Consider the following 27,990-nt stretch of genomic DNA (forward strand, 5'->3'; position numbering starts at 1 on the left):
CAACCGGTCTGTGCCGGTGTTAATGCTCCACACAAGCCTCCTCTTACCACCTCATCATCTAACCCCATCACCATATCCTTCTATTCCTTGCTCCCTCGTGTGTTTATCCAGCTTCCCCTTAAATGTATCTATGCTATTCGTCTCAACTACTCCCTGTGATAGTGAGTTCCACATTCTCACCACTCTGCGTAAAGAGGTTTCTCCTGAATTCCCTATTGGATTTATTAGTGACTCTCTTATATTTATGGCCTCTAGTTTTGGACTCCCCCAGAAGTGGAAACAATTTCTCCACATTTACCTTATCAAATCCCTTCATGATTTTAAAGACCTCCATCAGGTCACCCCTCAGCCTTCACTTTTCTGGAGAAAAGAGCCCCAGCCTGTTCAGTCATTTCTGATAGTTGTATCCTCTCAGTTCTGGTATCAGCCTTGCGCCCTCTCCAATGCCTCTACGTCCTTTTTATAATATGGAGACCAGAACTGTGCCCAGTGCTCCAAGTGTGGTCTAACCAAGGTTCTATACAAGTTCAACATAACTTCTCTGCTTTTCAATTCTATCCCTTTAGAAATGAACCCCAGTGCTTGATTTGCCTTTTTTATGGCCTTGTTAACCAGCGTCGCTACTATTAATGATTTGTGTATCTGTACCCCTCGATCTCTTTGACTTTACCCCATTTAGACTCTTATTATCCAAGCAGTATGTGACCTCCTTATTCTTCCTACCAAAATGCACCACCTCACACTTACCTATATTGAAATTCATTTGCCAATTGATTCACATCGATTACAGTGGATATCAGGGCCCCGGGTACAGCTGAATAATAGGATATTTGGCAGATCACAAGGTTCACAGTTCAGATAGTATTCTTGTTCCTGTAGAGACTAGCTACATACTGACATCTTTGAACAGCACTCTCAGATATGTACAGATCATTAAAATCGGTGTTTATTGCCTGAGGTTTTATTTTCAGTGTTTAAAAAGATGGAGAATGTCAGCGGGGGATTAAACATTGAATCCCCTGTATAAAAAGTGGGGTAATTTCAGAAAAAGTCAGCAAAGACACAGGGGGTAATTTTAAGCTAACTCGCCCGTCGGGAAACTGAGGGGATTGGGAGTGATGCTGGTTTTACATCCTGCCATGATTTTACTGTCCGTTAAAATCTGTGGAGAGTGATATTGGGAGAGGGGAGGGGGGGAGAGGGGGAGAGGGGGAGAGGGGGAGAAGGGGGCGGTGAGTAGGGAGGGGGGAGAAGTGGGAGGGGAGAAGTGGGAGGGGGAGAAGGGGGAGGGGGAGAAGGGGGGAGGGGGAGAGGGGGAGAAGTGAGGGGGAGAGGTGGAGAAGGGGGCGGTGAGTAGGGAGGGGGAGGAGGGGGAGGGGGGAGAAGGGGGAGGGGGAGAAGGGGGAGGGGGAGAAGGGGGCAGTGAGTAGGGAGGGGGGAGAATGGGTGGGGAGGGGGGGAGAATGGGTGGGGAGGGGGGAGAATGGGTGGGGAGGGGGGAGAATGGGTGGGGAGGGGGGAGAATGGGTGGGGAGGGGGGGAGAAGGGGGCGGGGAGAGGGGGGCGGGGAGAGGGGGGCGGGGGAGGGGGAGAAGGGAGAGGAGTATAATGGGAGGGGAGAAGGGGGAGGGGGAGAAGGGGGAGGGGGAGAAGGGGCCGGGGAGGAGGGAGGGGAAGAAGGGGGTGGGGAGAAGGAGGCGGGGAGAAGGGAGAGGGGGAGACGAGGTCAGGGAGACGAGGTCAGGGAGAAGGGAGGAGGAGAAGGGAGGGAGAGAAGGGAGGGTGGGAGACGGGGGGCGTAAAAACCAGCGTTCCGCCTGGCTCGTTAGGTTAAAATTACCCCAGAGTTTCTACTTTGAATTTGGTTAAAATGCGAGCAAGAGTTCGGCAAAAGGTCGAACGGGACTCACGGACTAGCGACGATTATTCGCAGTTGGCGCACAACACTTGTTTGAGGCTCACCACCGAACAGTCGTTTAACCCCTGGACGGTTGATGAGAAATACATTTGCGGCACTTGTCTGGCCCCTGCAGTCCACGGGACAGACGCAGATGGCCACTTAGAATCACGTTGACCATTGTGGCCTGAGGTGACCCCTCAGTTGTATGACAAGGCCTCAACACTGACCAGTAGCGTGTGGCCAAGGCGGACAGCCCCACTCGGAGGCCATCTTGGTACTTTTCTGATTTACTAAACGGTTGGTAAGTATGTGGAACAGATTCCTTGGTGGACCAAGAAACCCTAATGAGTTTCCAGAAGGAACCAGGTGGGTTCTTGCCACAAATGGGGTTCAGGCTTATTCGAAGGAACTCTGTGGATAGGTGGGCTCGATGGGCCGAAGGGCTTCTCCTGCCTGAAACTGTTACTGTGTCATCGCTCACTGTTGATTGTGTCTCCTTCTCAGGGTGCTGATGGAGAGCCTGGGGCCAGAGGTCAGCAAGGCTATTTCGGACAGAAGGGTGACGAAGGTCCAAGAGGATTCCCAGGGTCACCTGGTCCGATCGGTCTGCAGGTGAGGGTCCGATCTCCCTCGAAAGAAAGTCGGAAAAGAAAGGGGCGATCCTGAAATTCCTGGGTCTGGGAAGGCGGAATGGTGACACACGGCAGGCCGGGGGGAGGGTGGAATGGTGACACACGCCAGGCCGGGGGGAGGATGGAATGGTGACACACGGCAGGCCGGGGGGGAGGATGGAATGGTGACACATGCCAGGCCGGGGGGAGGATGGAATGGTGACACAGGCCAGGCCGGGGGGAGGGTGGAATGGTGACACAGGCCAGGCCGGGGGGAGGGTGGAATGGTGACACAGGCCAGGCCGGGGGGAGGGTGGAATGAGGTCTCTGACCCTTGTTTGATGCGACCCCCCCCCCCCACTTCTCCCCGACCCCCCCCTTCCCCCCTTCTCCCCGCCCCCCTTCTGCCCGCCCCCTTTCTCCCCGCCCCCCCTTTCTCCCCGCCCCCCCTTTCTCCCCGCCCCCCCTTTCTCCCCACCCCCCCCCTTTCTCCCCACCCCCCCCTTTCTCCCCACCCCCCCTTTCTCCCCACCCCCCCCTTTCTCCCCACCCTCCCTGGTTACCCTGCTCTTAAATATAGTGGATGTCATCAATCAGCGGTTTGAAGTTTGTGTAACCCAGTCTACCCCCCACCTTACGACCCCTCCCCCACAGTGCTGCCTCACCTTACGACCCCTCACCCACAGTGCTACTTCACCTTACGACCCCTCACCCACAGTGCTGCCTCACCTTACGACCCCTCACCCACAGTGCTACTTCACCTTACGACCCCTCACCCACAGTGCTGCCTCACCTTACGACCCCTCCCCCACAGTGCTGCCTTACCTTACGACCCCTCACCCACAGTGCTGCCTTACCTTACGACCCCTCACCCACAGTGCTGCCTTACCTTACGACCCCTCACCCACAGTGCTGCCTTACCTTACGACCCCTCACCCACAGTGCTGCCTCACCTTACGACCCCTCACCCACAGTCCTACCTTACCCTACAATCCCCTCCCCCCACAGTGCGACTATGTTTTGTACAGTGTATTGGGTGAATCGTATCGGAGTGTGTTTTATGGTTGAGAGACTATGATGATGAATTGACTGATATTGTTTGATATTCCAGGGCATGCCTGGGCCTTCGGGAGAGAAGGGTGAAACTGGTGATGTTGGTCCAATGGTGAGTTCCTGTCCTTACTTGTCGAGGTCTCTCGGCTTTTAATAGTATTGTGTTATTACTAACAATGAGATTACAAGAGAGACCCCCTAACTTCAATCCGCGTGAGCTTAATACCAAAGGGACAGGTGGATATTTTTCTTTACGTTGTTTGTGAACGAGCAGTGGTCAGAAGAAAAAGCTTCGGCTTCACACTGTGCTGTTACCTCCTCCTGTACCGTCCTAAGATGCTGTCCCTAATGATTCTCTTTGTCTTTCCCTTCGCAGGGTCCACCTGGCCCCCCAGGTCCAAGAGGCCCGGCTGGTCCTTCCGGAGCAGATGTAAGTCCGCCTTCCTTTGTTAGTTTGAATTCGCTGTTTGCAAACCCGTGGCCGTGCTCACCTCTGACCCCGTTCTTGTCGTCTTGTGTCCGCAGGGTCCCCAAGGTCCCCCCGGAGGTCTCGGTAACCCAGGGTCTCTCGGCGAAAAGGTGAGCTGTCAGAAAACCTCACCCAACGCAGGAAAGAGTTGACGCTATCGTCATGTACAACTCAACCGGTTTATCATCAGCAAAGAGAGGGCAATTCGATCAGCACCAATTCTGGGTCATAGAGTTACTTGAACATTTAGTAAACTGGACTGAGAGACACTGAAAGTATCATAGTAGGTACAGCACAGGAGGAGACCATTCGGCCCATCGGGCCTGTGCCAACTCTTTGAAGGAGCTCTCCAATTAGTCCCATTCCCCTGCTCTTTCCCCATAGCCCTGCAATTTTTTCTTTCCCTAGTAGCCTCTTATCTTTCTTTTTGGAAACCTTAAGTGAAGGGGCCAGAGTGCAGATTGAAAAGAGTAGAGAAGAGTGGACTCGAGAGGCAATGGTTAGATGATGCCAAGCTTGGAATTTCGAAGCCTGTAGATTATTGGAAGAAGGGAAAAGCAACGCAGGAAAGAATGGACCTGGTTTTGAGGTCCTTGGAAAGTCTGACTTGAAGACATTAGGGGGTGATTTTAAACCCCCAAGAACGGGTGGGTTGGGGACGGGCGGGAGTTGAAAATAATTGTTTTTTCGGGTGGCAAAATTTTCGGACTTTGCATTTCCCAGTGAGAAGCCTGGACTTTTCCGCCCCGACGTTGATCCCGGAAATAAAGCCGGGTTGCGGTCGCGACCCAAAAAACAACTATTTTCAACTCCCGCCCGCCCCCAACCCACCCGTTCTCGGGGGTTAAAATCACCCCCGTTATGTCGAATCTTGATTTCAACAGAGAGAGGACGGTATATAGTGAGTTAATGATCAGTAAATCAGACTGAGAGAGACTCAGTGACCATATGTATAGTGAGTGGCTGGATGGCCAGTCAACTGGGCATGGAGACACAATAGATGATGGGTCTTTTTAATAGAATGGATATTTCAATTGTCTTGACGACATTTACTCTTGGATTTTCGAACTCCGTCGCAAACAGGGGGAGGGGTAACCTTCGGTCTTTGTTGTAAATTGATCCGGATTATCGAGAACATTTATTGAGCTGCTGTAATTGTCGTTCGCCTCATCCTCACCCGAAATGTCGTCTTCCCTTCAGGGCGAATCTGGTGAATCTGGAGCTCCAGGAATTCAAGGCGTTCCCGGACGAAGGGTACGTACAACGCCCGGGGTCCTCACCAGAGTGGGGCTGCGGTCGGCGGGAGGAGCATCTCGGCCCTGCCACGTCGGAAGGGTTAGGGAATAAACCTCGAGAGCGGGCAACAGGCAGCAAGCCGGATTGGAAGGGAGAGAGGGGACTGTCTGGGCAGGGTGGGGAGCGGCAATGATCTGGCGCCCAGTATCATCCACCCTAATCAGAATCTCCGACTGGGCCGGCTGAGTCGCACTGATCGCAGGCTGATTTATTCCTCAATCGGGTGACGGAGAGGGGAGGAGGTAATAAGTGACACCAGTCTGTTCATGCCACACTTAGGGTTATCCTGAGCTGATTAACACCGATCCAATCCAAGGTAATGGTTCGAACTTTCAACCATCCCTTCTGCATGCCCCCCCCGCTTCCCTTCGGCCCACCATTGGCCGTCCCACCACATGCCTTCAGCCGCCTTGTTCCCTCGCTGTGGAATTCCCTCCCCAAAACCTCTCCGGCTCCCTCTATTCATTGAGGACCCTCCTTAACACCCACCCCTTTGACCAAGTCACCCCCCCACCCCCACCGAATAACTTTCTTCGCTGGCCGTCCATTTTTGTCTGGTCACGCCTCTGAGATCCAACTCGGGACATTTTTTTTCGACATTAAGGTGCTGTATGAACGCAACCTGTTTCCGTCTCAATTTAAGAAAGCAAAAGTGAGCACCCATCCTGCTGGGGAGCTCGACTTGCCACCTCACGATCGCTGTCGGGATGGTGCAGACGCGTGGAAGTTGGGTGAGGGCACGTCCAAATTGGGCACGGAGCAAACCGTCGCTCTCTGTCCAGGCCCTGACGCCAAGAAGGGCCGCTCGGGCGAGTCGCTGAAGGCTTGGCAGGTGGCCCATTGGAACGGTAGCTCAGCCAGAGTGGGGGGGCGTCGCTGGGAGAGGAGGCCAGAGGAAACCGGGAGCGAAGCTAAAAGGAGACTGTCGATCCAACAGGCAAGAAATAACCTGCCCTTTCTCATGTGGTTCTTTTTTATTTAAAAAACAGGGTCCTAAAGGTGAAAGAGGAGAGAAAGGAGAGTCTGGACAGCCGGGCACTGCTGGACCTGCAGGCACCAAAGGACCCACCGGTGACGATGGACCCAAGGGCAATCCTGTAAGCCGGCCGCAAATCTGCCTCGCTGCTATATTTTCAACTCTTTCTGCGACTGCAGCGTTCAGCTTTCAGAGAGCCGATGATTGAGAGGTTTCGCTCAGTTATCTCCGGGAATGGGGTTAATTGGTTCAGAATCCCATGTACCAGCCCGAGGGGAAGGCCTGGACTTGAGTTGAGATGCGCCCTTCCTGCGTAGACTATGGCTGTAGTTCTTACGCTATTGGCTGCCGTATGCTGAGTTCTGCAACAACCAGTGCAGGGAATCCGATTGGTGCAAGTGGGTTAGATGGTGACCTTTCACCTGCGGGCCTTGGGTTTGATTCCAGCCCAGACCAATGGGATGTCAGTCTCCTCTGTCTGCTGGCTGTAAGGCCGCTATGTGAAAAGGACTCGGGCCGTCTCAACCCAGTTCCGCGTGGCCATTGGCCTCCAGCACACAATGGCACCAATTGGCAGTCTCATTGAGAGAGGCCTCGGGTGCTCATGGGATCCATGTGATTTATATCAATTAGTGTTAATTGTATTCAGGCGGTGCACATCAATTGGGGACTCTCTTGTATCCATTGAAAAGAGAGCTGATCTAGGGGGTGTTGTGGGTTTAATGTGGATCTCTGTGAATAAAGGCTTGGAAGCAACTGAAGACCAGGCTCTCGTATTCCATCATTCACCACCAGTTGTAACATCGGGCTGGATGATGTGAGGAATGTGATGGCTGGAGGTTGGGGCAGAGTAGTGGGAGCTTTACTCTGCACCTACTCTTGTGGCAGACTTTGTCTGGACAGAAATTGATACTTGTTGACGTGGCAACCAGATTTGAAGTGTTAAAAATATTAAAACAATCTTAAAATTAAAGCTAGGCCATTCAGGGGCGAAATCAGGAAGCACTTTTTCACACAAAGGGCAGTGGGAATCAGGAATTCCCTCCCCAAAAAGGCTATGGATTCTAGGGGACAATTGGACTAAGGTCAATAGATTTTTGTTAGGTGAGGGTATCAAGGGATACGGAGCAAAGGTGGGGAAATGGAGTTGAGGCGCAGATGAGCCATGATCTAACTGAATGGCCGAGCAGCCCTGAGGGGCTGAATGGCCTACTTCTGTTCCTAATTTCCCTATGTTCATTGAAAGGACGGACGGAGAGGACCATCATGTATAAATAAAACCTTCTCCACCGTCTCTGGAGTAAGGTCATGATACGAATGTCCTGGGCAGGTTGCCTTCTCTCTGCTGATGGTCAGTAAGCAGGGGGTTTCCTGATGTCCTGTGCCCTCTGTGTTGGGTCTGTGAGCAGAGGACCCATTGACCGTCCGAACCCTTTGCTGTAGCTGGGCGTCTCTTATTGTGCGGCGGTGATGCTGCAGGTTGACTGACCTGCCATTTATTTCACCTCTCTTTCTCCCCGCAGGGTCCTGTTGGTTTCCCTGGTGATCCCGGCCCGCCTGGTGAACTTGGACCACGCGTAAGTGTCAACGGACTTTGCAGAACTTCTCATCCTCGTTCTTAAAAAATGTTATTGGTGCTATTGTCGCTCGTCTGAACTTTGCTCCCCTGTTCCTTCCACTCTGTCTTTCTGTTTCATTCACGGGATGTGGGCGTCGCTGGCGAGGCCGGCATTTATTGCCCATCCCTAATTGCCCTTGAGAAGGTGGTGGTGAGCCGCCTTCTTGAACCGCTGCAGTCCGTGTGGTGAAGGTTCTCCCACAGTGCTGTTGGGAAGGGAGTTCCAGGATTTTGACCCAGCGACGATGAAGAAACGGCGATATATTTCCAAGTCGGGATGGTGTGTGACTTGCAGGGGAACTTTGAAGTCTCCCTCCTTCCTGTGTTGAATCAAAACTCACTACACCGTTTCCCACTCCAACTCGATCCTTTCCCAGGACCTCAAACACTTGAAACTCGTCCCCTCCCACAATCATCCCTTCCTGCTACATTCGACAAGCTTTTCAAAGCCAAGCTTAGCATCACCTTATTTGGAGAGAGCCTTTGGCTCAGTGGTAATATTCCCACCTCTGAGTCAGAAGATGCAGGGTTCAAACCAGGGGTGGGTGGTGACCTGGAGCTCCGGCTCTGAATTCTGGGTTGACGTCCAATGGGATCCTGTGTGTTCTTTCCCCCCTCCCTGTATCCTCATGTTTTCCTGCTCGAACTCACTCTTTCTCAGGACCTCAAAACCTCTGGAGCTCCTCCCCTCCCTTGGTCTTGCCTTCTTTCTATGAACTACAAGTTCTTGGGCGTAGCTTAGACGTTCTCCATTTATCTAATCCATAACTCTTTTCAAACTTGGTGACGTCCTGCACTGTAGGCCTCGGCCCTTCACCTGACCCCGTCCTACACTGTAGGCCTCGGCCCTTCACCTGACCCCGTCCTAGACTGTAGGCCTCGGCCCTTCACCTGACCCCGTCCTACACTGTAGGCCTCGGCCCTTCACCTGACCCCGTCCTACACTGTAGGCCTCGGCCCTTCACCTGACCCCGTCCTACACTGTAGGCCTCGACCCTTCACCTGACCCCGTCCTACACTGTAGGCCTCGACCCTTCACCTGACCCCGTCCTACACTGTAGGCCTCATCCTTTCACCTGACCCCGTCCTACACTGTAGGCCTCATCCTTTCACCTGACCCCGTCCTACACTGTAGGCCTCATCCTTTCACCTGACCCCGTCCTACACTGTAGGCCTCGACCCTTCACCTGACCCCGTCCTACACTGTAGGCCTCGACCCTTCACCTGACCCCGTCCTACACTGTAGGCCTCGGCCCTTCACCTGACCCTGTCCTAGACTGTAGGCCTCGACCCTTCACCTGACCCCGTCCTACACTGTAGGCCTCGGCCCTTCACCTGACCCTGTCCTACACTGTAGGCCTCGGCCCTTCACCTGACCCCGTCCTACACTGTAGGCCTCGGCCCTTCACCTGACCCCGTCCTACACTGTAGGCCTCATCCCTTCACCTGACCCCGTCCTACACTGTAGGCCTCGGCCCTTCACCTGACCCTGTCCTAGACTGTAGGCCTCGGCCCTTCACCTGACCCCGTCCTACACTTTAGGCCTCATCCCTTCACCTTGCAGCTAAGAATCTGTGCAACTGAAATGTGAGCCAGAAATTACTCTTATGAGCTACTTGTTCTCCTGTTTAAAATTGGAGCCCACCATTACGTGGCCCCTTTTCAGAAGGGATTCAGTTGGGCCCGTCAACCAGAGCTGTTTGATTGTAGTCAAGCTTAGACTTGTCTTTCTTTTCTTCCCGTTTTAGGGTCAAGATGGTGCCAAAGGTGAAAGTGGAGAGGACGGCGAGCAAGGACAAGCTGTAAGTAGTGATGGAGCTCTGATCCCACAGGTTTTGTTTGGGTGTCTCTGAAGGTTCATTGACTCCTTTCTCTCCGTTTCCTTCTCACGCAGGGGTCTCCAGGTCCAACTGGTGAAGTGGGCCCACCAGGTCCTCCCGGAAAGAGGGTAAGCAAACATTTGCGATAAGGTTATTCATACGGAATGCTTAGGGGCTTTATTCGGTGAGTGCCTGACGCATACAGACCAGCAAGGCCTTAGGTTTGATACCTGCTCTGTGCTGATTCAACTCATCAGGAGCCCAGGAGCCGTGAATTCTAAATCTCAGGTCTAGGGGCTGTGTTAGGTCTATATCTGGGGTCTAGGGGCTGTGTGAGTCTATATCTGGGGTCTAGGGGCTGTATGGGGTCTATATCTGGGTCTAGGGGCTGTGTGAGTCTATATCTGGGTCTAGGGGCTGTATGGGGTCTATATCTGGGTCTAGGGGCTGTGTGAGGTCTGTATCTGGGGTCTAGGGGCTGTATGAGGTCTATATCTGGGTCTAGGGGCTGTGTGAGGTCTATATCTGGGGTCTAGGGGCTGTATGGGGTCTATATCTGGGTCTAGGGGCTGTGTGAGGTCTATATCTGGGTCTAGGGGCTGTATGGGGTCTATATCTGGGTCTAGGGGCTGTGTGAGGTCTGTATCTGGGGTCTAGGGGCTGTATGAGGTCTATATCTGGGTCTAGGGGCTGTGTGAGGTCTATATCTGGGTCTAGGGGCTGTGTGAGGTCTATATCTGGGGTCTAGGGGCTGTATGAGGTCTATATCTGGGTCTAGGGGCTGTGTGAGGTCTATATCTGGGTCTAGGGGCTGTGTGAGGTCTATATCTGGGGTTTAGGGGCTGTGTGAGGTCTATATCTGGGTCTAGGGGCTGTGTGAGGTCTATATCTGGGGTCTAGGGGCTGTATGGGGTCTATATCTGGGTCTAGGGGCTGTGTGAGGTCTATATCTGGGTCTAGGGGCTGTATGGGGTCTATATCTGGGGTCTAGGGGCTGTGTGAGGTCTGTATCTGGGGTCTAGGGGCTGTATGGGGTCTATATCTGGGGTCTAGGGGCTGTGTGAGGTCTATATCTGGGTCTAGGGGCTGTGTGAGGTCTATATCTGGGGTCTAGGGGCTGTGTGAGGTCTATATCTGGGTCTAGGGGCTGTATGAGGTCTATATCTGGGTCCAGGGGCTGTGTGAGGTCTATATCTGGGGTCTAGGGGCTGTATGGGGTCTATATCTGGGTCTAGGGGCTGTGTGAGGTCTATATCTGGGTCTAGGGGCTGTGTGAGGTCTGTATCTGGGGTCTAGGGGCTGTGTGAGGTCTATATCTGGGTCTAGGGGCTGTGTGAGGTCTATATCTGGGTCTAGGGGCTGTGTGAGGTCTATATCTGGGTCTAGGGCCTGTGTGAGGTCTATATCTGGGGTCTAGGGCCTGTGTGAGGTCTATATCTGGGTCTAGGGCCTGTGTGAGGTCTATATCTGGGTCTAGGGGCTGTATGGGGTCTATATCTGGGTCTAGGGGCTGTGTGAGGTCTATATCTGGGTCTAGGGGCTGTATGGGGTCTATATCTGGGTCTAGGGGCTGTGTGAGGTCTATATCTGTGTCTAGGGCCTGTGTGAGGTCTATATCTGGGTCTAGGGACTGTGTGAGGTCTATATCTGGGGTCTAGGGGCTGTGTGAGGTCTGTATCTGGGTCTAGGGCCTGTGTGAGGTCTATATCTGGGTCTAGGGCCTGTGTGAGGTCTATATCTGGGTCTAGGGCCTGTGTGAGGTCTATATCTGGGTCTAGGGCCTGTGTGAGGTCTATATCTGGGGTCTAGGGCCTGTGTGAGGTCTATATCTGGGTCTAGGGCCTGTGTGAGGTCTATATCTGGGTCTAGGGGCTGTATGGGGTCTATATCTGGGTCTAGGGGCTGTGTGAGGTCTATATCTGGGTCTAGGGGCTGTATGGGGTCTATATCTGGGTCTAGGGGCTGTGTGAGGTCTATATCTGGGTCTAGGGCCTGTGTGAGGTCTATATCTGGGTCTAGGGACTGTGTGAGGTCTGTATCTGGGGTCTAGGGGCTGTGTGAGGTCTATATCTGGGTCTAGGGCCTGTGTGAGGTCTATATCTGGGTCTAGGGCCTGTGTGAGGTCTATATCTGGGTCTAGGGCCTGTGTGAGGTCTATATCTGGGTCTTGGGGCTTTGTGAGGTCTATATCTGGGTCTAGGGCCTGTGTGAGGTCTATATCTGGGTCTAGGGCCTGTGTGAGGTCTATATCTGGGGTTTAGGGCTGTGTGAGGTCTATATCTGGGGTCTAGGGGCTGTGTGAGGTCTATATCTGGGTCTAGGGGCTGTGTGAGGTCTATATCTGGGTCTAGGGCCTGTGTTAGGTCTATATCTGGGTCTAGGGCCTGTGTGAGGTCTATATCTGGGGTTTAGGGCTGTGTGAGGTCTATATCTGGGGTCTAGGGGCTGTGTGAGGTCTATATCTGGGTCTAGGGCCTGTGTGAGGTCTATATCTGGGGTCTAGGATCTGTGTTAGGTCTATATCTGGGTCTAGGGGCTGTGTGAGGTCTATATCTGGGGTTTAGGGCTGTGTGAGGTCTATATCTGGGTCTAGGGCCTGTGTGAGGTCTATATCTGGGGTTTAGGGCTGTGTGAGGTCTATATCTGGGGTTTAGGGCTGTGTGAGGTCTATATCTGGGGTCTAGGGGCTGTGTGAGGTCTATATCTGGGGTCTAGGGGCTGTGTGAGGTCTATATCTGGGGTTTAGGGCCTGTGTGAGGTCTATATCTGGGGTTTAGGGCTGTGTGAGGTCTATATCTGGGGTTTAGGGCTGTGTGAGGTCTATATCTGGGGTTTAGGGCCTGTGTGAGGTCTATATCTGGGGTTTAGGGCTGTGTGAGGTCTATATCTGGGTCTAGGGGCTGTGTGAGGTCTATATCTGGGGTCTCGGGCCTGTGTGAGGTCTATATCTGGGGTCTAGGGGCTGTGTGAGGTCTATATCTGGGGTCTAGGGGCTGTGTGAGGTCTATATCTGGGGTCTAGGGGCTGTGTGAGGTCTATATCTGGGGTCTAGGGGCTGTGTGAGGTCTATATCTGGGGTCTAGGGGCTGTGTGAGGTCTATATCTGGGTCTAGGGGCTGTGTGAGGTCTATATCTGGGGTCTAGGGGCTGTGTGAGGTCTATATCTGGGGTCAAGGGGCTGTGTGAGGTCTATATCTGGGGTCTAGGGCCTGTGTGAGGTCTATATCTGGGACTAGGGGCTGTGTGAGGTCTATATCTGGGGTCTAGGGGCTGTGTGAGGTCTATATCTGGGGTCTAGGGGCTGTGTGAGGTCTATATCTGGGGTCTAGGGGCTGTGTGAGGTCTATATCTGGGGTCTAGGGGCTGTGTGAGGTCTATATCTGGGGTCTAGGGGCTGTGTGAGGTCTATATCTGGGGTCTAGGGCCTGTGTGAGGTCTATATCTGGGACTAGGGGCTGTGTGAGGTCTATATCTGGGGTCTAGGGGCTGTGTGAGGTCTATATCTGGGGTCTAGGGGCTGTGTGAGGTCTATATCTGGGGTCTAGGGGCTGTGTGAGGTCTATATCTGGGGTCTAGGGGCTGTGTGAGGTCTATATCTGGGTCTAGGGGCTGTGTGAGGTCTATATCTGGGGTTTAGGGCTGTGTGAGGTCTATATCTGGGGTCTAGGGGCTGTGTGAGGTCTATATCTGGGGTTTAGGGCTGTGTGAGGTCTATATCTGGGGTTTAGGGCCTGTGTGAGGTCTATATCTGGGGTTTAGGGCCTGAGTGAGGTCTATATTTGAAGCCCCCTGCCCTCGGTCACTCAAACGTTGTCTGGCGTTGCCCCGCGCTCCTGCCCTTGTTGGGCCTCCTGGAGGCTCACAGTGCAGCCCCTGAACGATGATGAAGAAACTGTCGAATGCAATGAGGGGTTGTTGGGGGAACACAAGTACTAATGAGCGTGGTGGACATAAATGGGGAAGTCTTCTTCACCGATGAAGGTTGATAGAATGGCGGAATAAGTTGCCGGGGAGGCCCACGGGGGTGGGCCCTGTAAACCGGTTGACTGGGGGGTGCGTCAGGGCGGATGTGGCGAGGTGGAGTTGACCTGCCATCACGGGACGTCTTGTTGGGGCCGAAAGGCCTTCTCGCATTTTCTGACGTCACCTCCCCATTCTCAGGTTTCCAGTGCTGGTGATGGTCCCTGTCCTTCTCCACCTCCGGGTGTAACATCTCGTTCTCTCTCTCTGTTTGTTTTCTCGCAGGGTCCGGCCGGAGCACGCGGTCCCGAGGGGCGAGAGGGAGAAAAAGGAAGCAAGGTAACGGGTTTCTGAGACCCCCCCCCCCCATCCTGGGGCCGTTCGCTCGAGTCGGTGCGGAGGTAGGGAGGGGACACGGTGCTGGGGTCGGGGAGGGTGGGCCATGCGGTGGAGCCTGCCACAGCCGTGCCCGTGGAGTGCAAGGCCTACCACTGGGAAGTGGTCCAACAGCCATTTCAAGAAGGCGAGGGGCAGCATCTGGTGCCCGAACGGTTTGCCTGGGCGCCCAGTCGGTAGACCAGCCTCCCGGCACCTCGGAGAGGCTTTGGTGAATGGAGGGAGAGGAGGCGACGTGGGGTGGACATCTGGACACCCTGGCCTTCAAGAGGACGGAGCAGCTGAAAACCAGCTCCCTTTCAGCAGCGGAATAATACCGAGTGCACTCTGAGGCTCCTGTTGCGCAGCTGCTGTAACCAGGAGCAATGCCACGGGAGACCCGCCGGTATGTCCGAGAGCTGGAGAGGGGTGAGCCTCAGGATGATTCTTTCCTGATCCCGGTGGATGAATCAGTGGCCGGTCGGTGTGACGGGCCTTCCCCTCTCGAATCTCCCTCTGGGGTGTTCCGTTTGGCCTCAGTGATCCCTTGTTCGGATCGAGGGGGGGAAAAAAACCCAACTCTCCGCCCCCCCACCCCGCCGAGCTCACTGCCCCCCGTTGTGGGAGTGCGCGGATATTGGCCGTGGACAGGGTGGGCTGTGCCTCACCCTTCTGGTTTATTTACAGGCCCACGTTTACGGTCGGGGTTGGCGTACGGAAGAATGGGCGACACAGCAGAGGTCGGGGGTGGGCGGCGGGGGGGTTCCAGTCACCTGGCCAGGAGCCAGCGGCTCGAGGAGCGGAGAATGGGGGCGGGCGGGGGGGGGGGGAGGGAGGGAGGAGAGGAGAAGATGGCTCCAAACCGTCCGATTGGCCATGTCGCGGGGCGGCCGAGCGGCCGTGGGACCTGATGCTGCAGGTTTCCATTCGTTAACCTGTTGGCTGTTTCTTTGCTTTTATTTCAGGGTGAATCTGGTGCAGCAGGACCTCCTGGGAAGGTTGGTCCTGTCGGCCCGCAGGGCACCCCAGGGAAACAGGGTCCCGAGGGTCTCCGGGGCATTCCTGGTGCTGTGGTGAGTCCTGTTGGTCGGTGAGGAGGGAGGGGGTTTCAGACATCGGTTGTCACGCGTGTGCGTTCTGACAGGGAACTGCTCAGCGAACCTCTTAAAGGTGTCCCCTGAGCCGCGACTGACAACAGTTTAACTGGTGGAACGGTGAGGGATGTCTCGGTGGGTTTTTGCGCTCTGGTGAGACAGCGATAAAGACCCTCGTCCGTTCCTTAACTCAAAGGCTGCACCCCAGAACACGATAGAAGTTTCTCTTTCACCTTTCTCAGTGACTGCCTCAGTGATTCAGCTCATTGAAGTCACGGAAGGAGGCCATTCGGCCCACCGTGCCTGGGCCGGCTCTTTGAAAGAGCTTTCCAATTAGTCCCACTCCCCTGCCCTTTCCCCGCAGCCCTGCGTTTTTTCCTTCTCAAGTATTTATCCGATTCCCTTTTGAAAGTTATGATTGAATCTTTCAGGCAGTGAATTCCAGATCAGAACAACTCGCTGCGTTAAAAAAAAAAGACTCATCTCCCCTCTGGTTCTTTCGCCGATTGTCTTAAATCTGTATCCTCTGGTCACCGACCCACCTGCCAGTGGAAACTGTTTACATAGAACTACATGGAATGTACAGCACAGAAACAGGCCATTCGGCCCAACAGGTCCATGCTGGTGTTTATGCTCCACACGAGCCTCCCCCCTCCCGACTTCATCTCACCCCATCACCATATCCTTCCATTCCTTTCTCCCTCATTTGTTTATCCAGCGTCCCCTTAAATGCGACTCACCTCAACCACTCCTTGTGGGAGCGAGTCCCACATTCTCACCACTCTCTGGCTGAAGACGTTTCTCCTCAATTCCCTATTGGATTTATTAGTGACTCTCTTATATTTATGGCCCCCTGGTTCTGGTCTCCCCCACAAGTGGAAACATCTGTACGTCTACCCTATCGAACCCCTTTCATAATCTTAAAGCCCTCTATCAGGTCGCCCCTCTGCCTTCTCTTTTCTAGAGAAAAGAGCCCCAGCCTGTTCAATCTTTCCCGATAATATATCCTCCCAATTCTGGTATCATCCTAGTAAATCTTATTTGCACCTTCGCCAGTCCCTCGGGATAGTTTCTCCCTCTTTACTCTCTCAAAACCCCATATTATTTTGAACGCTTCTATTAAATCTCCCCGTAACCTTCTCTGCTCTAAGGAGAACAATTCCAGCTTCTCCAGTCTCTCCACATATCTGAAGTCCATCACCCCTGGAACCATTCTGGTAAATCTATTTCTTGGAATGTGGATATTTACCGTTTGCCGTACATCAGTCAGGGATCAGTACCGAGCGTCCGCTGTACAAGTTGAGGCAGGACGGGGTGCACTTCCTCTACGAGTCTGTGAGGGTGGAGTGTGCGCAAACCCTCACGCACAGGAGGCGTGCGCGGCGTCTCATGTACGCGATGAGCCCCCGCGTTGGGGGAGGGAGCTGAGCTGCGTGGGTCAGAACAGGTGCCCGCCCTGTGTGGGTACACGAGGTGGGGACAGAGGTTCACGCGATGGGACAGCCCGCCCCAGAGTAGGAGACCAGTGCGGCACGGAACCCTTCCGCGCCGCTGAACGCGGCGGAAGAGCTGTGAATCCTGCCCGACTGCTTGAGGTGGGAGAGGCGCCCAAGGGTGCTTCTCCCCGGCCTTCGCTACTGCTGATCTACCGCAGGTGGCCTCTCGATCAGCCTCTGCGTTCCTCGATACAGGAGTGTGCAGATCCGGTACAAGTGCACGAGGTGGGGAGGACGTTTCCCAGAGGAGTCTCCATCAGGTGGAGAGGTGTGTGAACCCATGAGTACATGGGATTGAAGAGGTGCAGCCACTGCGCAGGGGAGGTGTACACGCTATCAGTTTGAACAGTGGAATTCTGAGTTCTCGCGCTCACACTCTCTCCCTCTCGTGCTGTCTCTTGTGTCCTCGCTCTCTCTCCCGTACCCTCGCTCTCTCTCCCGTACCCTCGCTCTCTCTCCCGTACCCTCGCTCTCTCCCTCTCGTGCTGTCTCTCGTGTCCTCGCTCTCTCTCCCGTACCCTCGCTCTCTCTCCCGTACCCTCGCTCTCTCTCCCGTGCCCTCCCTCTCTCTCCCGTGCCCTCGCTCTCTCTCCCATACCCTCACTCTCTCTCCCGTGCCCTCGCTCTCTCTCCCGTGCCCTCCCTCTCTCTCCCGTACCCTCGCTCTCTCTCCCGTACCCTCGCTCTCTCTCCCGTACCCTCGCTCTCTCTCCCGTACCCTCGCTCTCTCTCCCGTACCCTCGCCCTCTCTCCCGTGCCCTCCCTCTCTCTCCCGTACCCTCGCTCTCTCTCCCGTACCCTCGCTCTCTCTCCCGTACCCTCCCTCTCTCTCCCGTGCCCTCGCTCTCTCTCCCGTGCCCTCGCTCTCTCTCCCGTACCCTCGCTCTCTCTCCCGTACCCTCGCTCTCTCTCCCGTACCCTCGCTCTCTCTCCCGTGCCCTCCCTCTCTCTCCCGTACCCTCGCTCTCTCTCCCGTACCCTCGCTCTCTCTCCCGTACCCTCGCTCTCTCTCCCGTACCCTCGCTCTCTCTCCCGTACCCTCGCTCTCTCTCCCGTACCCTCGCTCTCTCCCTCTCGTGCCCTCGCTCTCTCCCTCTCATGCCCTCACTCTCTCTCCCTCGCGCCCTCACTCTCTCCCTCGCGCCCTCGCTCCCTCTCTCTCGCTCCCTCGCTCTCGCGTCCTCGCTCCCTCTCTCTCGCTCCCTCGCTCTCGCGTCCTCGCTCCCTCTCTCTCGCGTCCTCGCTCCCTCTCTCTCGCTCCCTCTCTCTCGCATCCTCGCTCCCTCTCTCTCGCTCCCTCGCTCCCTCTCTCTCGCTCCCTCTCTCTCGCTCTCTCTCTCTCGCTCCCTCTCTCTCGCTCCCTCTCTCTCGCTCCCTCTCTCTCGCTCCCTCTCTCCTCTCTCTCGCTCCCTCTCTCTCGCGCCCTCGCTCCCTCTCTCTCGCTCCCTCTCTCTCGCTCTCTCTCTCTCGCTCCCTCTCTCTCGCGCCCTCGCTCCCTCTCTCTCGCTCCCTCTCTCTCGCTCTCTCTCTCTCGCTCCCTCTCTCTCGCTCCCTCTCTCTCGCGTCCTCGCTCCCTCTCTCTCGCTCCCTCTCTCTCGCATCCTCGCTCCCTCTCTCTCGCTCCCTCGCTCCCTCTCTCTCGCTCCCTCTCTCTCGCTCTCTCTCTCTCGCTCCCTCTCTCTCGCTCCCTCTCTCTCGCTCCCTCTCTCTCGCTCCCTCTCTCTCGCTCCCTCGCTCCTCTCTCTCGCTCCCTCTCTCTCGCGCCCTCGCTCCCCCTCTCTCGCGCCCTCGCTCCCTCTCTCTCGCGCCCTCGCTCCCTCTCTCTCGCGCCCTCGCTCCCTCTCTCTCGCGCCCTCGCTCCCCCTCTCTCGCGCCCTCGCTCCCCCTCTCTCGCGCCCTCGCTCCCCCTCTCTCGCGCCCTCGCTCCCCCTCTCTCGCGCCCTCGCTCCCCCTCTCTCGCGCCCTCGCTCCCCCTCTCTCGCGCCCTCGCTCCCCCTCTCTCGCGCCCTCGCTCCCTCTCTCTCGCGCCCTCGCTCCCTCTCTCTCGCGCCCTCGCTCCCTCTCTCTCGCGCCCTCTCTCGCGCCCTCGCTCCCTCTCTCTCGCGCCCTCGCTCTCCCTCTCTCGCGCCCTCGCTCCCTCGCTCTCGCTCCCCCTCTCTCGCGCCCTCGCTCCCTCGCTCTCGCTCCCTCTCTCTCGCGCCCTCGCTCCCTCTCTCTCGCGCCCTCGCTCCCTCTCTCTCGCGCCCTCGCTCCCTCTCTTGCTCTCTCTCTCGCGCCCTTGCTCGCTCTCTCTCTAGTGCTCTCTCTCTCGCAAACTCTCTCATGCTCTCCCTCACACTCTCTCACACATTCTCTCTGTCTGTATCTGTCTCTGTCTGTCAATCTCTTTCTGTTTCTCTGTCTGTTTCTCTCTTGCTCTCTCTCTATCTCTGTCTGTCTGTCCCTCTGTCTGTCTGTCTCTTTTTCTCCTCTCTCTCTCTGTCTGTCTCTTTTTCTCCCCCCTCTCTCTCTGTCCCTCTCTTTTTCTCCCCTCTCTCTCCATCTGCCTGTCTCTCTTCTTTTCTTGTCTCTCTCCTTTTCTCCTCTCTCTGTCTCTCTGTTTTATCTCCTATTGTTACTGATGACTTTCTTCCTTTGACAGGGTGAACAAGGATCTCCTGGAATCTCTGGACAGGCTGGACCTCCTGGTCCAATGGTACGTAAACTATGCTGGCATTTCACCTCTGGCCCATACTGCCTGTTGGGACATCCAGGCCAGTCAGGGATACAGAGATAGGTTTGATACATGAAGCCACTGGTTGTGAACAAGATGTAGCTCTGAGCTCCATGAATCCAATGAGATGGTTCTGTGAGCATTAATTCTTAGGGTAATCTGTCAGTCTCTGAGTAGGATTGTGGGTCTTGTGAATGTATCTGGGTGGGCTTATGGGGCATGTGGATGTATCTGGGCGGATTTTCAGGTACCTGAGTGTATTTGGGTTGGTTGTCAGGTATATCAATGTATCTGGGTGGATTTTCAGGTACATCAATGTACTTAGGTTGGTTTTCATGTATATCGATGTACTTGGGTGGATTTTCAGGTATATCAATATATCTGGGCAGATTTTCAGGTACCTGAGTGTATTTGGGTTGGTTGTCAGGTACATCAATGTACTTAGGTTGGTTTTCAGGCATATCGATGTACTTGGGTGGATTTTCAGGTATATCAATATATCTGGGCAGATTTTCAGGTATATCCATGTATCTGGGCAGATTTTCGGGTATATCCATATATCTGGGCGGATTTTCAGGTATATCCATGTATCTGGGCAGATTTTCAGGTATATCAATGTATCTGGATGGACTTTCATGTATATCAATGTATCTGGGTTGGTTTTCAGGTATATCAATGTATCTGGGTGGATTTTCAGGTATATCAATGTATCTGGGTTGGTTTTCAGGTATATCAATGTATCTGGGTTGGTTTTCAGGTATATCAATGTACTTGGGTTGCATTACTGTGTTGTGCACCATACTGTAGACTTATGATGATAATTGTTCTCCTGTTTGATTCCTCTGTTCTGTAGGGACCACCGGGTTTACCTGGCTTGAAGGGAGATGGTGGTGCTAAGGGAGAGAAGGTAAGACTTCCCAGTCACACCTGCAGTGTTCCAAAGGATGGGCAGATTTCATTGCGGGGGGGGGTCACACAGGTTATGAACACCAGCCTCTCACTCATCTCATACTGAAATCTAGAAAGATGGGCCTTTCACTTCCCCTGTTGGGAAGTGTGCTCCCTAAGGATTGGTCATGGACCAGGAAGTACCAGCAAGTATCTGGAATGTCAGCTCATTCCACGGCGATTGGTGTGATCTCGAGGAATCAGCACGGCGTCCCCTCAAAAACCGGGCTGAGGGTCCAAAACGCAGCAATGCTGCCACCTCTTGACACTGGATGTGCGGCAAATGCCCTGTGAGGTAATTTGACACATTCTACGTGTGATCAACAACAACTTGCATTTATATAGCGCCTTTAACAAAGTAAGACGTCCCAAGGCGCTTCACAGGAGAGATTATCAGACAAATACGGAGATTTTAGAACAGGTGCTCAAAAGTTTGGTCAAAGAGATAGGTTTTAAGCAGTGTCTGAAAGAAGGAGAGAGAGGTGGAGAGACGGAGATGTTTAGGGAGAGAATTCCATAGCTTAGGGCCTAGCCAAACACGGCCACCAATGGTGGAGCGATTAAAATCGGGGGTACATAAGATGCTAGAATTTAAGGAGCGGAGAGATCTCGGAGGGTTGTAGGGCTGGAGGAGGTTACAGAGACAGGGAGCAGGGGCGAGGCCATGGAGGGATTTGAACACAAGGATAACAATTTTAAAATGGAGGCATTGCCGGACCGGGAGCCGATGTATCTGAGTCTATGTTTGTCCCTCTCTGGTCCCTGTATCTGTGTCTATGTTTGTCCCTCTCTGGTGCCTCTATCTGTGTCTATGTTTGTCCCTCTCTGGTCCCTGTATCTTGGTCTATGTTTGTCCCTCTCTGGTCCCTGTATCTGAGTCTATGTTTGTCCCTCTCTGGTCCCTGTATCTGTGTCTATGTTTGTCCCTCTCTGGTCCCTGTATCTTGGTCTATGTTTGTCCCTCTCTGGGCCCTCTATCTGGGTCTATGTTTGTCCCTCTCTGGGCCCTCTATCTGTGTCTATGTTTGTCCCTCTCTGGGCCCTCTATCTGTGTCTATGTTTGTCCCTCTCTGGTCCCTGTATCTGTGTCTATGTTTGTCCCTCTCTGGGCCCTCTATCTGGGTCTATGTTTGTCCCTCTCTGGTCCCTGTATCTGAGTCTATGTTTGTCCCTTTCTGGGCCCTCTATCTGTGTCTATGTTTGTCCCTCTCTGGTCCCTGTATCTGTGTCTATGTTTGTCCCTCTCTGGGCCCTCTATCTGGGTCTATGTTTGTCCCTCTCTGGGCCCTCTATCTGTGTCTATGTTTGTCCCTCTCTGGTCCCTGTATCTGTGTCTATGTTTGTCCCTCTCTGGGCCCTCTATCTGGGTCTATGTTTGTCCCTCTCTGGGCCCTGTATCTGTGTCTATGTTTGTTCCCCTCTGGTCCCTCTATCTGGGTCTTCGTTTGACCCTGTGTGAATCATATATTTGTCGTTCTGCAGTTCTGTATTGACCAGTTTGTGATGCTACTTTTACTCCCTTTAATTTCACATGTTCACCCCTCTGTGTTTCTGTTTCAGGGTCACCCTGGTCTCATTGGATTAATTGGACCTCCAGGAGAGCAGGGAGAGAAGGGAGACCGAGGTCTCCAGGGTCCTCAGGGAATAGAAGGTCATAAAGGAGACAATGTAATTACCCACATTCTCCAGGGTTCAAAACTGGCACCAGTTTCCTGCAGCATTTTAGTAACAGTATTTATTACCGTGTCTGTGTTGTGCTATTACAGAATGAAATCGTTACAGCTCCCCGAAGGTCCCAGGTTCAATCCTGGTCTGCGCTGTGTCAGCTGGTATCAGCCACTTGGCCTCAGTGCCGCTGGGCAAGGGTGGAGTGAAATTGCTTGTTGAGTGTGTGTGGGCCTTGGATCCATGGTGGGCTGCGATACCTCGACACTCACTCAGCTCTCACAGGAAGAACGGCCATTTGCTTGAGTTCCTGAATGACTGTCAACTCTTGTGTGAAGGTGTCGGTCCCTCGCGGGGTCGGGGTCCCTCGCAGGGTCGGGGTCCCTCGCGGGGTCGGTCCCTCGCGGGGTCGGTCCCTCGCGGGGTCGGTCCCTCGCGGGGTCGGGGTCCCTCGTGGGGTCGGAGTCTGTCGTGGGTTCGGTCCCTCGCAGGGTCGGGGTCCCTCGCGGGGTCGGTCCCTCGCGGGGTCGGTCCCTCGCGGGGTCGGTCCCTCGCGGGGTCGGGGTCCCTCGTGGGGTCGGAGTCTGTCGTGGGTTCGGTCCCTCGTGGGGTCGGGGTCCCTCGTGAGGTCGGTCCCTCGTGGGGTCGGGGTCCCTCGTGGGGTCGGTCCCTCGTGGTGTTGCGTTTTTACAATGTTAGACTAAGTGTTCTACTATTAGAGCAGTATGCTGTGACTGTGTTACGCTGCAGCATTGGACTATTTACAGTGTTTAGAGTATTACAGTGTGAGGCTATTACACCAAAACACTATTAGCTTTAGACAAGTTTGATACTTGTATATACTGGTTGGTTCTGGGAGACATTTAAAGACATGGAAAGAGAGGCTTACAGACAACTTGGGAGATGTACAGAACAAAAATGAGAGCAACACAGAGAGTGACAGTGAGTGTGAGTGACAGTGAGTGTAAGTGATGGAGGGGGGGAATGATGGAGGGAGAGAATGATGGAGGAAGGGAGTGATGGAGGGATAGAGGGAGGGAGTGACGGAGGGACGGAAGGAGGGAGTGACGGAGGGACGGAAGGAGGGAGTGACGGAGGGAGGGAATGACGGAGGGAGGGAGTGACGGAGGGACAGAGGGAGTGAGTGAGTGACAGATAGCAAGAGAGTGAGTGACAGACAGAGAGGGAGTGAGTGACGGACAGACAGACAGACAGACAGAGAGAGAGAGACACATACACACACACAGAACCAAGTGCAGAAAAAGGGAGACAGAAAGAATAGAAATTGAGAGAGAAGCAGAGAAACATTTTTCCATGAGCCCCACCACAGGGATCACCAAGTTACCTAAAGCAGTAAAGAGCTTCCCTCGTGCTCAATGGCGTGTTTATTTTTCACTTTTTCTTCTCCTTGACCCTAGGGTATTTCTGGTGGGAGTGGCCCTTCGGGTCCTTCAGGTCCTCCTGGTTTACCGGTAAGTTTAACCACCGCTCGGAGATAACGCTGTTTAATGGCACTGAGCTCAAGAGCATCACCGTACCCGGCAGTAACTTAGCCCGGCAGTAACTTACCTCCTCCCACCCTACTTCATCTCACCCTATCAGGTTAGTCTCAGCTTAGATTCTGCCGAGACTTGCCCTGGTCCAGTGGGCCTGGGTCCCCAGGATCAAACTGCTGATACTTTAGGTACCAGCTGGCAACCTCAGTCAGAGGGGATATTGGATGGTTGCCGTGGGAAATGGGAAAACGCCTCTCTGCTGCTGGAGGGGGCACTCTTCTAAAATTGGGGCTGGGGCACATTGTTGAGACAGTGTAGAGGGAGCTTTACTCTGCATCTAACCCTGTACCTGCCCTGGGAGTGTTTGATGGGACAGTGTAGAGGGAGCTTTACTCTGTATCTAACCCGTGCTGTACCTGCCCTGGGAGTGTTTGATGGGACAGTGTAGAGGGAGCTTTACTCTGTATCTAACCCATGCTGTACCTGCCCTGGGAGTGTTTGATGGGACAGTGTAGAGGGAGCTTTACTCTGTATCTAACCCGTGCTGTACCTGCCCTGGGAGTGTTTGATGGGACAGTGTAGAGCGAGCTTTACGCTGTATCTAACCCGTGCTGTACCTGCCCTGGGAGTGTTTGATGGGACAGTGTAGAGGGAGCTTTACTCTGTATCTAACCCGTGCTGTACCTGCCCTGGGAGTGTTTGATGGGACAGTGTAGAGGGAGCTTTACGCTGTATCTAACCCGTGCTGTACCTGCCCTGGGAGTGTTTGATGGGACAGTGTAGAGGGAGCTTTACTCTGTATCTAACCCGTGCTGTACCTGCCCTGGGAGTGTTTGATGGGACAGTGTAGAGGGAGCTTTACTCTGTATCTAACCCGTGCTGTACCTGCCCTGGGAGTGTTTGATGGGACAGTGTGGAGGGAGCTTCACTCTGTATCTAACCCGTGCTGTACCTGCCCTGGGAGTGTTTGATGGGACAGTGTAGAGGGAGCTTCACTCTGTATCTAACCCGTGCTGTACCTGCCCTGGGAGTGTTTGATGAGACAGTGTAGAGGGAGCTTTACTCTGTCTCTGACCTGCGCTATACCTGCCCTGGGCGCGTTTGACAGGACAGTGTAGAGGGAGCTTTACTCTGTATCTAACCCGTGCTGTTCCTGCCCTGGGAGTGTTTGATGGGACAGTGTAGAGGGAGCTTTACTCTGTCTCTAATCTATGCTGTTCCTGCCCTGGGAGTGTTTGATACTGACACGAGCGGTCGATTGTCCTGTTCCTGCCTCCGAGGCTGTCGGTTTGCCCGGGAGCCTTGAGTACAGGGACATTGGACAGAGAGTTCATGTCCACAAGGGAGCCTGCCCGATTCCCCGACATTCCCTGTGCCCAGGTGATCCAATATCCACAGGAACAGGAGAACCTGCCGCGGGTACACGAAATGGAAGTGTGTTTCGTTCCCCTGCACCGATATCCCTTCACCTCTTTGTGAAAGTTTCTACCTGGAGAAGCACAAACTTGACAAGAAACATGGAGGTTGTCTCCTACCTGCTGATACAGAGGCGTCAGTATTTCTAAACCTAGGTACACGTGGTGATGTCATCCACGATGCAATGGTCCATATTGGAGTTCCTTCAGTTGGTGCTGCTGCGCCCTTTAAAGTGCGGGACTTTGCTGACGGGCAGGCACTCAAACTTTCACTGCAGTCTCCCTCACTTTGTGTTCCTTTTCTCTCCTCCTCTTCCAGGGTCCCGCTGGTCCGAAAGGTTCGAAAGGTTCTATGGTGAGTCGACCCTCTTCACAGTTACATCCTGAGCCAGTTGTTGAAAGCAAAACGCGATCGCAGATCTAGAGGACGCAAACGGAAAAGGAGAGTTTCTTGTTTGGGGAAGAATGTTTCCCTCCACGGAATACTGGACTCCCAGGAGAAGCAATCAGTTGATATTGCGTCAATGAAGCTCTTTGAAAAAAAAGAGATGGGTGAACGAGACTGAGGGTTTGTAGTGAGAAGTGTAGATGGAGACGATCGTGTACTCGATAGATCACTTCAGTAAAGTACTGAGGGAGGTGCTGCACTGTCAAAGGTGCCGTCTTTCGGGTGAGACGTTAAACCGAGGCCCCGTCTCCCCTCTCAGGTGTTCGTAAAAGATCCCATGACACTATTTCGAAGAAGAGCAGGGGAGTTCTCCCCAGTGTCCTGGCCAATATTTATCCCTCAACCAACATCTAAAACACATGGTCATCACCTCATTGCTGTTAATGGGATCTTGCTGTGCACAAATTGGCTGCCGCATTTCCAACATTACAACAGTGATCACACTTCAGAAGTACTTCATTGGCTGTAAAGCGCTTTGAGACGTCCTGAGGTCGTGAAAGGCGCTATATCAATGCAAGTCTTTCATGATCACAATGGTTCCAGTTCATTCAGGGGCCATGGGAATGTGATCTGTGGATTGCGGCTTGCCGAGATTGGGCAGTGTTGTTTCTAATGTTAAGACTGTTGCCCCGGAGTTTTCACCAAAGTTAACTGCTGTCACTCACCTCGCTTGGAGTATTAAGCAGGCTGGGGGGAGCCCATGATGTGCGAATTGTACATGATCTATTGGAGAAAGTAGCCGAATGGCCTTTTGCTCATTCAGGCTTCCCTCTTGTGTCTCATATGGATGTATTCGCCCAATAAATTCATTGGCTCCACTCTCCCCTCACATTCAGAAGAATCCATCCAAAGCTTCAACGTTCGCGGGAGGCTCACATGTCACTTTGAGCAGGGATTGGAGTTATACCGTGAACTCGCAGCTGCGTGAGGCTGGCCTTTGTGGGTGGTGCGGGCGAGGCAGGGGAGAGGAAGAGAGGGGAAGGGTTCTCAAACTGCCTGGTTTTCATCTGCTCGGGAGCCAGATGGGAACCGTCCCTGCTGAGTTACACTGCGATGTCCCCCTTTTTATCCGTGCAAGAGCAGTGGGCGTGACCACAGCCTGGGTCTGGGTGAGGGTGAGTTTTGGGAGGTAATCGACACGGGACTCTCTCACCGCTCGTTGAGATGAGTTTCACTCGTGCTCAGGCACGCTGCCGCACGAATCACTCTGCAGAGGAATCTCGGTGCCGAGACTCGGGAATGAGGTTTCCGATGATGCCGGAGCGTCTTGGCGTCCAGTTCCTGCAGGAGGGTTCTCCCGATCCCTCGCCGTTTTCTCAGGGCTTTCCACCGGGGTTACGCCGGGAGATCGGGAGGACGCCCTGGTCCTGGTTCTGTCAGTTTCTGAGGGGCGGGCGCTCGACTAAACGATACTTGTAACGTGTTTGTGTGAAACTCATTCACCCGGGTTCACACGTTCGTTGAAATGGGGAGCAGAGGCACTTCAGGTGCAAGTGTTGACCAAAATGTTCCAACTATGACAGCACCTCAGCCCCAACGTTGAAGAGCAGTATTGTACGACCAAGGGAGCGCTTATTAAAGGGAGAGTGACCCACTGTTCTCCTCCTCCATCTCTTGCCTTTGTTTTCTCCAAGATCTCTGCACTCCTCCAATTCTGGCCTCTTGTGCATCCCTGATTTTAATCGCTGCACCATTGGCGGCCGTGCCTTCAGCTACATGGGCCCTAAGCTCTGGAATTCCCTCCCTAAACCTCTCCGCCTCTCTCTCCTCCTTTAAGACGCCCTTTCAAACCTACCAGTTTGACCAAGCTTTTGGTCACCTGTCCTAATATCTCCTTATGTGGCTCGGTGTCAAATTTTGTTTGATAATCACTCCTGTGTGGCGTCTTGGGACGTTTTACTGCATTAAAGGGGCTATATAAATGCAAGTTGTTGCTGTTATGTTTAAATGTGTCTTCTCTCCCTCTGATTTATACAGGGTAATGCTGGTCCAAAAGGCGAGCGAGGTGTTCCTGGTCCTCCTGGTATTCCTGTAAGTCGGACTTTCTTACGTTCTCTGCCCTTTCACTCCTACACATGAAGACAGTGCCGTAGTAGATAGCTGTTGCGATGAGGTTTGACCCAGCTGAGAGAATCTGGGGAGAGGCGTAGTCTCCGATGGGTCGGACCGTCTCCTGGTGCAAAGGTAGACGTCAGGATGGCCACTTTTCTCCGCTGTGTCGTACTCTCCAATTATCCATTCCCACCTCGTCCGGGGCTGCCCACCTACCTCCGGTGAGGACAAAGAGCAGAAATCTACAGTTTCCAGACAGCCTTTCCTGTATAGAAGTGAGATTGGGGCAGGCTGGTACAGTGGGTGAGACACTGTCGTTTCAGTTCACGGCTCTGGGTTCAAATCCAGCCCAGAATGATCTGATGAAAATCTCCTTCCAGAGACCAGCAACTCACTCAGAGATGCCACAAAGACGGCTGATTCTAAAAATAGATATTTCACTAGCGCAATTAAGAATGCTGCACAAACTCAACTGGGACAGTGTAGAGGGAGCTTTACTCTGTATCTAACCCGTGCTGTACCTGCCCTGGGAGCGTTTGATGGGACAGTGTAGAGGGAGCTTTACTCTGTATCTAACCCGTGCTG

General features: G+C 53.8%; 1 protein-coding gene across 1 annotated transcript in view; it reads left to right on the forward strand.

Moving 5' to 3' along the window:
* The window catches only part of LOC137305261 (collagen alpha-1(V) chain-like), a 522,869-nt gene that overhangs the window by 477,610 nt on the left and 17,269 nt on the right, over positions 1 to 27,990 (forward strand). Inside the window, exons 46-62 of the mRNA XM_067974118.1 lie at positions 2,405 to 2,512; positions 3,623 to 3,676; positions 3,941 to 3,994; positions 4,090 to 4,143; positions 5,234 to 5,287; positions 6,319 to 6,426; positions 7,829 to 7,882; positions 9,672 to 9,725; positions 9,818 to 9,871; positions 13,989 to 14,042; positions 15,044 to 15,151; positions 19,310 to 19,363; positions 20,235 to 20,288; positions 21,890 to 21,997; positions 23,413 to 23,466; positions 25,225 to 25,260; positions 27,331 to 27,384. Coding sequence (XP_067830219.1) covers positions 2,405 to 2,512; positions 3,623 to 3,676; positions 3,941 to 3,994; positions 4,090 to 4,143; positions 5,234 to 5,287; positions 6,319 to 6,426; positions 7,829 to 7,882; positions 9,672 to 9,725; positions 9,818 to 9,871; positions 13,989 to 14,042; positions 15,044 to 15,151; positions 19,310 to 19,363; positions 20,235 to 20,288; positions 21,890 to 21,997; positions 23,413 to 23,466; positions 25,225 to 25,260; positions 27,331 to 27,384 — 1,116 coding nt within the window. The remainder of the gene's footprint in view (positions 1 to 2,404; positions 2,513 to 3,622; positions 3,677 to 3,940; positions 3,995 to 4,089; positions 4,144 to 5,233; positions 5,288 to 6,318; positions 6,427 to 7,828; positions 7,883 to 9,671; positions 9,726 to 9,817; positions 9,872 to 13,988; positions 14,043 to 15,043; positions 15,152 to 19,309; positions 19,364 to 20,234; positions 20,289 to 21,889; positions 21,998 to 23,412; positions 23,467 to 25,224; positions 25,261 to 27,330; positions 27,385 to 27,990) is intronic.

Source organism: Heptranchias perlo, chromosome 39 (genome assembly GCF_035084215.1).
Source record: "Heptranchias perlo isolate sHepPer1 chromosome 39, sHepPer1.hap1, whole genome shotgun sequence".
Taxonomy (NCBI): domain Eukaryota; kingdom Metazoa; phylum Chordata; class Chondrichthyes; order Hexanchiformes; family Hexanchidae; genus Heptranchias; species Heptranchias perlo.